General features: G+C 42.7%; 2 protein-coding genes across 2 annotated transcripts in view; one reads left to right on the plus strand and one right to left on the minus strand.

Annotated features, from left to right (window-relative positions):
* Positions 1-3,309, minus strand: part of LOC111231261 (collectin-12-like) — a 28,537-nt gene extending 25,228 nt beyond the window's left edge. Inside the window, exon 1 of the mRNA XM_022758309.1 lies at positions 2,906-3,309. Coding sequence (XP_022614030.1) covers positions 2,906-2,912 — 7 coding nt within the window. The 5' untranslated portion in view covers positions 2,913-3,309. The remainder of the gene's footprint in view (positions 1-2,905) is intronic.
* Positions 3,310-5,919: 2,610 nt separating this feature from the next.
* On the plus strand, positions 5,920-10,321 carry LOC111231139 (clusterin-like protein 1). The gene is made up of 8 exons (XM_022758151.1): positions 5,920-5,989; positions 7,311-7,460; positions 7,787-7,935; positions 8,046-8,216; positions 8,604-9,042; positions 9,226-9,348; positions 9,442-9,656; positions 10,139-10,321. Exons 2-8 carry the CDS (start codon positions 7,358-7,360, stop codon positions 10,319-10,321), a joined length of 1,383 nt encoding a protein of 460 aa, XP_022613872.1. The 5' UTR covers positions 5,920-5,989; positions 7,311-7,357.
* The last annotated feature ends 321 nt before the right edge of the window (positions 10,322-10,642 follow it).

The raw sequence follows: 10,642 nt of genomic DNA on the forward strand, positions 1-10,642 counted from the left end.
CAATCCAGCCCAAACCTACTGGTCTTCTATCCTGAGGTTGTATGGTTTCAGAAGTATCAATTGTTCTTACATGGTCACAATAAAACAACACTTGTTTCATCCCTGTGTTACTGAAGCTATTCTTTGTGCAGTGGTTAATATTAAACAAACAAAAGAAGCAACCCCCCCAGTCTCACTTAGTTTAGCTCAGCTCTTTTTCTTTGACTTTGTGGGATTAGTCCCATCTCCCATGGCCTGACGGGCCCTGAGTCTTGTCTCCTTTCAAGCAGCCTTTATGTCTGTGGGAAAGTACTTTGCCAACTTCAAAGCCTTTTTGTGCATCATCATCCACGGCCAGTACAAATAAAGAAACGCTACATGTCCCAAAGATCTCCAAGAAAATCTCATTTTATCTATAATGCTAAAAAGCGGTGAGGTGTGGCAGTGTGACAGCAATGGCTGCCCATCAGAGAAGTACACAAGAAGTTCTTTTAGCTGAGACAGTGTATTACAGACAGTTGATGGCTGCTGGGGTATTGTCTTTTTAGCAGTGTTTTGCTTATTTCTCTGTCTGGGAACTTTCAGAAAATATTGTTCCTGGAGCTTAAAACTGTAATAAACATCAGCGAGTCAGCAGACAGTACATCAGCAGACATCTCATGACAGCAGATGAGTTAGAGTTAAGAGGTGACAAGAACAAGCTTAAAAAAACAACAACAAAAAAAAAACAAAAACTGAAGCCACATTTGACTTCAGGAATGCGTCTTTCCCAATACCCCCAATACCCTGCTTCCTGTTGGTGCGTCCAGGATACATGATTGTGATCCATTACAATGGTAATGTTACTGTAAGTATGTTTGGCTTTTCAAGAGCCATTCAGGGAAATGGACTTCATCACATTTTACCCAAAGGGCTGAAAACTGAGTGGCTCTGAAAACAGATATGTGAGTCAAACTCAGGGTAATTTGGATTTTGGGATGAGCGTTGCTGTTTGGGGCCATGATACTTAAGAGGGATTGCTAAATGTCACAGGAATAGATCCAAGGAAGCGCTGATTTTCAGGTCAAAAGATATTTTAGCATCTTGGTTAAAACTGGGTTTGTTTTTAGACATTTAGGTTACACGTACTTCTTGATTAAGGACTATACTTCAACATACAGTTAGTCTTCAAGTCACACTGATATCTAGTCATTGAGCCCCTTCAAAAAGCTTTCCTTTTCTGAAAAAAATGTAACTCAGCTTTGGCCTAGCCATATTTTGGCCTGCAAATCACCAAATAATTGCTCCCTGTGATCGACTGATTACTAATATACATCAGTATCTTCATGAAATTCACCACAGACTATTGTGCTTTCCTGCATCCTGTAACATGTTAGTGTTGGTCCTTGTTGTGGCTCTTTGTCCATAATCAAACAAACAACATGAGAAAGCCACTGAAGCACCACATGAATGATAGGCAAAAGAAACCTGCTGTCCATAGAGAGGGAGCTTCAAATCTCATGGGCTTCATTAGTGGGTGAGCAAAGTCCATCCACTGATAAAGGCTTAAAGTTCCAGAAAATAGAAGTAAGTGGACCTTGAGATGAGATTTATTTTTGTCAAGCTACTATTTCCAGGATCAACAATGAACCTTAAAGCTCAACAGCTTTTACATGTGGTTTATCTGTACAAATAACAAAGAAACCATTGCCTCATTGCCTGCCTCTCTTGCTCTTGTAAAGAAAACACAATAGACCCTCGCAGGTGCAGACTGCTCCTACCTGCCTTCCACCAGGTAAACAAACCCAAAGTGTCTAAAGTGCTGCCATAATCTTATAAACCCAAAACAAAGAATTGAAGAGGGAAAACACTTTCTAAATAAAGCAGATCAATCAAATAAATAAATCAGATACTCCATAAATCAAAACAAACAAGCTCCTACAGTCCTCTATAAATAGCATCTCCTGCATCAAGACTCTCTGCACAGCTCCAATGAAGTCAATCCAGAACATCCCATTGCCTCTCACTGTAATTACAGTAGCAACAGGAAGTGGGCCATGCCACCTAAAACACAAGTTTAGTGTGAGAGCAGAAGATTAGTGTTCTAAGATGAACCACAAGGTGGCAGAAGTCATGTAGTGTTTATTCTGTGGAACTAGGGACCAGAGTGTTGTTGAGCCTTCAAGTGAGAGCTTTGACTGTGGGTGAGAAAGACACGCACAATGTAAATCCAGCGACGTCCAAAACATCGGGTCACCGCATGAGAATCAAATCTGGGCAACTGCACAAGCCCAATAAAAGCCTTTATTTTAAATCATGAGCCGTGACCACCATTACTCATGCACTTTTTGTTCTGTTGTGTTTCATCACAGCGGGCTGAAAAGCAGCAAGTCAGTGGATTTAGGGGTCCGGGACGCGTGCGTGCATCTGAGTGCGCACGGAGTTACACCACAATAAAGCTGTTCATGTAGGCAGCGGCATTAAAGTCTGACTCATTGTTTCCTTCAGAACTTTTGATTCCTTTAAGCCAAGACAAATGTGTCTAACAGCACAAAATAAAGAAGAAATCAATTTCAACACAGGAATACTTTCATATTCTATTCCTAATACAATATAAGTGACTAAGACTAAGTTGGTGGAGTTGCCCTCCTGTTTTGGCTCTGCTCAGAATAGTCTTCTGAGTGTAGGTTAGTGTTTGATGTGCAGGAGCGGCCAGATGCAAAACAATCCCAAACACAGTCCCATAATTGAAACCAGATGTCAGACGCGAGTTGTAGCCCACGCATTCCTCACGTCCCAGAGAGAGAAAGAGCGCAGGAAGGTGACAAAGAAAGAGCGAGAGGAAAAGTTGTACGAGCAGAAAATAGATCAAATTGTCACCATGCAGTGACACTGTCGAACGCGTTTCACATACTTTCTGCTTTTTGATGCCTCTAAATGAGCCTACCTTTCATTGTGGTTTACCAGACTCTACCGTTGTGAAACTGTTGTTTGAAGTCACATCCACAGCATCGCAATGGCATTTGCCCAAAATCTCCCGTTGAGCGCCACAGCAGCACAGCAACTTGGATCTGCGAGTATCCCACTATCCTCTGTTGTAGAGTAATAATAATAATTAAAAAAAAGTTTCAAAGCCCCATCCGCCGCTCTCACGGCTGGAGACGACCTCCTTCAGCGCAGGTAACGTCAATGCTGCGTCTCAGATGCTGCAGCAGAGGGAGGAATGAACTTTGTTCAAAGCGGGGAATGCAAGTAGGAGTTACAAAGTCAAGGAGAAAAGAAGCGCTCTTCTTATTGATGTGGCAGTTTGGAGAGATGCTGAGGTGAGAGTGTATCCTAGCCCAGCTCAGCAGTGTGACGGGACCCGCGGCAGTGACCGGACAAACTCAAACCAAAAAAAAAAAAAAAAAAAAAAAGTGAAGGAATCCTAACGTGAGAGGAAGTGGTGCACCCGTAGGGCTGCTCCGAGAAACCACGTGTTCCACATCTGAGCGCACCGTCTGCACCCCTGGTTTTCTCAGTGTGTGTGTGTGTGTGTGCGCGCGCGTGTGTGTGCGTAATTATTGCACAGAATAACGCTGAATGAACACCAGTAACAGCTGTGTCGCATCACACTGTTTAGACTTGTCTAGTATGGCACTGAACAGCAAACCAGCAGTTCAGAGGCTTCTCTATCAACAGGTTCCAGCTACTTGCACAACATGGGATTTTGTGGATGTCAAAATAAAAGCAGTCATGTGTTGTGTTTTGCAATTAGATTTTCTTTCACTAAAATCAAAACCGTTTCATTGATGCAGAATTAATTGTGATTGAATGTCAACAGTAGTGCCTATAAAGTTAAATTTTGTTCCCTCCTTTGCAGATTTAATTTTTATTTTGAAAGCATTGGTTGAGTCGGGTGGGTTAGAAAAGCTGTGTGGTTGCAGAGAAAGTGTAAATGAATGTGCAGGCTACTGAAATGTTCCAGTGATCACAAAGTGTCGGTTAACGAAAGAGGAAATCATAGATGTGCCCACAGAAGACACTTACACAAAGTCCCAAGTTCATTTATTTTTAACATCTGCTGTAAGGGACCCAGGGAGTTCACTGAGAAGCAACCTACCCATCATGCAATTCACAACTTGTCTCTCTAATAAGCCTTACTCATTTTAATTGGTGCTTCAATTTCTCACAGTTGTTGCAAGCTCATTATTGTATTTTAGACTGAGGCCATATGTGTTACAGATTCCATACACACCACTCCTGATCCCTCAAACAAAACTCAACACAGCTCTCAGAGCAGCGTTTAACTGCGCCATCCATTACATCTCACTCCTCTGAAGCAGTTTATCCCCTGCAAATGTGTATCTCTTCAGTCCAGGACTCTTTGATCAGCACCACAAAACTTAACACAAGACCACATCATGAGCTGGTTACATGGTACTGCCTTAGAAAGCCCTTTAAAACTCAACATGGAGAGATGGTTGACCATCAGATAATGTGGAAAAAAATAAGACATCATTTCAGCCTGTGTAGAGTATTTCTGCGACTTACATTTTGAGTGCTTGCATGCACTGTAGCCTCAAACCTTTTTATTGTCAACTGTTTTACGTTTAGGAACCATGGGAGAACACGGGGAGAAAGTTTCTCCCTGCAGTGTTATAGGAACCAGGTGCTGAAGGTGTCAGCGAGGATGCAGACCAGGCTGAAGCGCTGGCTGGTTTTGATTATTATCCACTGAGGACCCTATTTTCTGGGTCACAGCATGCAAAGAGGGCACATTTTTGAGGGAGATGGGGCACCGGTGAGGAGATGGGGACAGAGGTACCCTTTCACCCCGGGTCCCTCACATTCCATCAGGTATTGGAGACGCTAAACAGCCTCCTGCTCAGAGGAATGTTTCCCTTTACTAAAAATATCTAGATTCACATCTGGCTTATAGAATCTAAGAATAGCTGGTGGTAATCTAAATATGACAGACTGAAGTTACTGAAGTTATCCATCACTTGGTTTTACACATATGAATATGAATCAGTTGCATATTTGCTGTAGCTTTGTGTTCAAACGATGCCGCTCTGCAGCAGTAAGGGCTCTTGTGAGATCGGCACATGGCTCAGGTTCAGCAAAAACAATCTTCTCTGATCATGTGATCTCTTCTTATCTCCTCCTATAGGAGAGCTACTGCAAAATACATTGTAATAATCCCACATCCTGACAAAATCCACAGACATATCAAATACCAGAGACGATACGCTAAGTTCAAGTAGAGCTCAGTGTGATGTCACTGCTTCTGTGCATGAAAGGGTTTAGCCTTGTGTGGGTGTGTTGCATTAAGGATTTCCCACTGAGGGATAATTTGGGTGGTGATGTCAGCGCACTCAGCACCCATCCCACCATGGCTTATAGACACATTCATTTAACACGGTGCTATATAACAAACAATTCCAAAGCATGTTGCACATACACTTCTGTTTTACCAGGATTAATCAATATTTGCACTAAATATTTTTTTCTTAAATAAATTATGTCTTTAAATTAATGTTTAACGTATGTGTATGTGTTTAAAATCATTTTTTGGCAGAAATAGTGACTGTTTTGCCACAAGAAAACCCCTTCCTGCAGTTCATATGAAGGTCAAGATGGTGCCATATCAATCCTCTTGTGTACAGTTGAACCTTTTTGTTTCTCAAACTAATGATTATGTGTCTGATCTCAACTGTGCACAGACCGATATTTGGCTTCTGGACAAGTCTTGAGTGACATACGCCGTCACCCCTGTCACCACATGTCATCACATGTCAAATTAATCCTTTTTTCCGAGGTGTGAAGAGTATTTCTTATATGACTAAGCAACCTCTTATGCAAACGCACACCTCTCTGGCAGCGCGTCAAATGCTGGATTAAGGGGCATCAACATCAAGTAAAGACAGTAATAGGATGAAGCTCGTGTGGAAAGAGCACAAATAGACCTGGTCAAGATAACTTCATGACTACTGTCCACACAGAGCTCTTTGTTTATTCCTGCCGGTGGAGACGCAGCTTCACTCTGCTGGTAAGTTTCTTTGTTGTCATGGTTACTTTGAGAGATTGTTTTTAAAATATCTGTTACACCTTTGCTTTTCATATGTGTGTATTTGAATATTTCCTTACATGATGATGCACTTTTAATACACAGATAAATTAAAGTTGCAAATGATTTCTTAACATATAAATCACACATTGTGTTTGCTTGCATCTTTGTAATGATCAGTTTGATTTGTGTTATAATAACATCCATTAGAAGATACTGGTTTCTCAATTTGTACTTAAACTTATCTCAAATTCATAATTAAGCATTCGTGTATAGGTTATATACATTAAGACAATAAGATTCAGCTTCTTCATTATTTTAGCACTGTTATAAATCCCAGCCTAGACGTGTTGTGAGCGGGATATAATAGAGCTGATTGTCTAAGCAACTTAAACCCATAACAAAATAAGTCAAATGAGTACATCCCCATTTACTGTAAATCCCTGCTGGATGCCAACTTGTGCAACCCTCTGTGGCTGAACTGGGGCAGCGCCTCAGGTGGTAATTGGTTAACAAAATAGCAAAGTAAATAAACTTGATTTCAGGATCTTCTCAAGGTTTTATGTGTGCGAGTTTTAGTGAGCTGATGGCGCAGAAACCTCCCGACACAGCAGAGGGCCCAGACATAAACACAGCTTGCCAAGTTTTGAAGCTGAGGTGGAGCCTGTGATGTATCTTATTAGATGCCTCACACCCTACTGCTCAACTATTGATACTTAAAGAGAAAAAAAACAAGGGTAAAATTGTCCTCATTAAACATAGTGAATAAAAGAGCACACAGAAGCAGGGAAGTGAGAAGTTTTTTTTACAGTATTTGTGGAATTCAAATCATGCAGTGTGGACAGTTGAAGTGTTAAAAACAAAAACATAACAACAACATTCAAGACTACAACTTTGTCACAAATTGAGTAAAAGTAATCTGTAGGTAAATGCTGGAATCTGTTTTAAAGATCAGAATCTGATCATATAGTTTCTCTGTCACTCTGGGTTTACTCCGCACGCACTATTAAAGGTTTGCTGGAACACATCTTTGTCAAACCAACTAAAAATCAACTGTCCCCGGTCCAAGGAATGTCTGACATCAGATCAGATGTGTAGCACCACCAAGTGGCAGACCTACTTATGACCACGTACAGTATTGTTGATGTTTAATCATCCTTAAGCTCAAATCCTATTATCTTTCTGGATCAGATTAGACAGCACCTGTTGTTTTAGTTTCTTAATGCGAACATGAGTTCATGTATGTGTACATGTGCCTGTATGCAGACACACGACCTTTGTTGTGCTTGTCGTGTCATTTCAGACCAAATTTCTCTTTGCCCCCATCAAACACTGAGACTGAGCTCAACAATGAAGCTCCTGCTCAGTTTGGTGGTTCTGGTGGTGACACTGGGCGTCCTCAATTCTGCTCCTGAGGACCAACCCAAAGACATCTCAGAGGACACCTTGGAACGTGAGTTGGCACAGAGGAATCCAAATTTGTCTTGATCTTAGTTCCCTTGCAATCAATACCAACACAGAGCAAACAGTAGACACTGCAGTAGACACTACAGTAAGCACAGTGTCATATAATAGTTTGTTTAAAAGCTGTGTTATTGAACTAGGTTTAGATGTTTCTTTATTTTGTTCAGTGCCATAAAATCACACTGAAATAATTTACGAATTTGTTGTTGAGTCTACAACTTTTGCTACATTTCCTTTGCCTGTGAAAACTGTGGTTATGTAAGAGTTTATAAAGAAAACATCTCACCCTGGTTGTCCTCTCCGTTTCTCTCCCAGGGTTGTCCGTGGATGGTGAGAAACTCGTGGATGAGGAGGTGAGGAGAGCTCTGTATGGGGTGAAGGAGATGAGGGAGGTGATGTGGAGGAACGAGCAGAAACACGAGCACCTCATGAAGTCTCTGAGACACAGCAGTGACAAGAAGAGGGTAAGAGTGGCACTAACCTTTCCTTAAACAGACAGAAAGATTTAAAAAAAGAAAACAAAAAAAAACAACAAGGTGGAAAATACATGACATGTTCCTCCTTCTGCCACCAGGGGGCAGCCCAGCTGGCTAAGGAGGTGACAGAGAAGCTGGAGGAGGCAGAGGAGCAGTGTAAAGACTCCCTGCAGTCTGAGTGGGAGGCGTGCAGACCCTGCCTGGAGGATGCGTGTAAAACTTTCTACACCTCCACCTGCCGCAGGGGATTTGCAACTTTCCATGCCAAGGTATGAAAACTGCAGCGGCAACCTCAGCCATTCTTACTCTGACCTCCAACCTCCAACCTCCTATAAGAGTGTTACTGAAGAGTTGAAAACTTACCTTGTTTGGAATCAAATCCCTTCAGTCTGAGCTGCCCTCTCTCTGTTGACTGAGGTGTTTATTTCAGTCACACTTGACATTGACACACAGGAAAAGAAAGAAAAAGGAACAGCTGTCAGTGACTAAAATACATCTGGAAATAAGTGACAGGAGCAAAATTAATGACAGCACCTATCTAAATGTAAAACCACCAGATGTGCCACAGTGTGACCGCCCGGTAATTATCTTGCAACTCCCAGGTTAGGAGCCACACTCTTGGAAAACAGTAAAACAAACTCACTTTCATATTGTAGGTGGAGAATTTCTTCCGCCGAGTGTCCAGGCGTTTTGGCCCCCGTGAACCTCGCATGGACACGGGGGACATCCTGGTGAACCAGGCCCCCGAAAACACAGATACAGAGGTGGTCGGCATCGAGGACTCCTTCAACCGCCTGATCACCAAGGTGGGCACAGTGGTGAACCGCAGCGTCGCCCTGGTGTCCAGGATGAGCAGCAGGCTCGACAAAGTCCTCCAGAGAGCCTTCCTGAACGACACCAACGTCATGATGGAGGAGAGCACCTCTGATCCCTACTACCCAGGACGGGACTCTGGCTTCCTGCAGGGCGTGGGCCTGGAGGATGTGCTGGACTCCTTCTTTGACTTTGGCAAGAGTGTGGTGGAGGAATTTGGAGCCGTGGTGACCCAGGTGTTTGATGACCTCCATGCGGCAGTGGAGGAAGAGAAGAAGAGAGGTAGAGGGGCACAAATATGTCAGAAAAATACTAAAATGACTGCTATCTTTTGCTATATGTGCGAATTTCAGTGGTTGATATGATTGGATGGAGCAAAAAGCTGAAAATTCTTTAGTGTCAGTGGCACAGGTTTGAACATCTGTAATCTTAAAATCGCACCTAAACTTTTTCTCTGTGGTGTAGGGAGGGAAAGTTTCCCCCGTTTCCTGCAGAACCGCAAGTTGTGCAGAGACCTTCGCAAACAGACCTCAGAGTGCTGGCAGCTGCAGAGCCAGTGTGAGGTCTGCCAGGGAGCCCTGCTCACAGGTGAAGCACCACCACCACCACCCTCACACTCCTGATCATTTCAGCTGATACCTTCACACATCTCACCTTACCCATCTTCTCCACTGTTTCCAGAGTGCCCCAGTGTTCGTGAGCTGCACGTGGAGCTGGATGAGGTCTCCCAGCTGATGGACGTGTCCAAAGAGCAGTACGACGAGATCCTGTCCATTGTCCAGCGGCACACTGATGAAACAGTGAGCTGGCTCAGTAACATGGCTGCTGAATTCAGCTGGGTGGCTCAGGCTGTGAGCAACAGCAGCGCTCCTGAAAATATCTTCCGCGTCACCATGGTGAGCAGGAGGAACGAAAGGACACGGTATCAGTGGTTATGACAAGTACAGAATGAACAGAATACTTATTTTCTTGAAGACACACACATCTAAATGATTTTTTATTGAGGTTTTAACACTGAAAAACTGTGATCACACTAGATTGACAGTGGCCTGGTATCGTCTGCGACGGCCTTCAGAGTCTGATTCCAATTGACCTAAATATCAAATGGTACATTCACAAACTGGACATCACTTAGCTAACCTTATATTTAACTAAGGCATACCTACTTCAAACTGAAGAGCAATGCTCAAGACAAAAACACAAATACACCAATCAAATCAACTTCCCTTCTTTGGCTCATATTAACATGCTGACAACTTAGGTTTAATGCATACTGTACATTTTAATGACTAATATAAATACTTAAAAAATACACAAAAATAGGCCAGTCATACTGATGGGCTGGATAAAATCTGACAATACTTCCCCCGCTCTCCAGGTGGCACCAAAGAGCCACGATGAACAGAACGTGTCCGTCACTGACACCAAGGTGGAGGTGAACATCCTGAACTCTCCCCCACTCACCCTCTCTGTTCCCGGGGAGCTGGCCCTGCAGGACCCTGCCTTTATCCAGTATGTGGCCCAGGAGGCTCTGGACAAGTACAAGGAGATGATCAGGTAAGACATTTAATCCACTGATTCCAAAGAACTCAATGTCAGTAAGAAAAGGTGTCACCGTCACTTTTGTCCTTCTACAGATTTTCTTTTTTTTTTTTTTTTAAAAAGGCATGTTATCATTACATACTGAGCTTAAGGCAAAAGTGTGCTTGAAATTTCTGACATAAATACATTCTCTGTCTTTTCAGGTATGAGGATGAGTAAAAGTACAGTGCTACTACTGTTGTGAGCTTTTACCAGCACGTTCTCTGTGAACAGAACTAGATTGTGTTCCTGTGTAGTAGGCAAAATCTTGTTGAAATGTAAATACATTACAACTGAATGC

The sequence above is a fragment of the Seriola dumerili genome, unplaced genomic scaffold (assembly GCF_002260705.1).
Source record: "Seriola dumerili isolate Sdu_G_001 unplaced genomic scaffold, Sdu_1.0 BDQW01000291.1, whole genome shotgun sequence".
In the NCBI taxonomy this organism is placed as follows: domain Eukaryota; kingdom Metazoa; phylum Chordata; class Actinopteri; order Carangiformes; family Carangidae; genus Seriola; species Seriola dumerili.

Bases quoted from the DNA above. Each gene is read 5' to 3' on its own strand.
- LOC111231139 (XM_022758151.1), top strand. From the start codon at position 7,358: ATGAAGCTCCTGCTCAGTTTGGTGGTTCTGGTGGTGACACTGGGCGTC. The intron at 8,217-8,603 runs GTATGAAAACTG...TTCATATTGTAG, and splicing joins TTGCAACTTTCCATGCCAAG to GTGGAGAATTTCTTCCGCCG. The intron at 9,349-9,441 runs GTGAAGCACCAC...CACTGTTTCCAG, and splicing joins CCAGGGAGCCCTGCTCACAG to AGTGCCCCAGTGTTCGTGAG.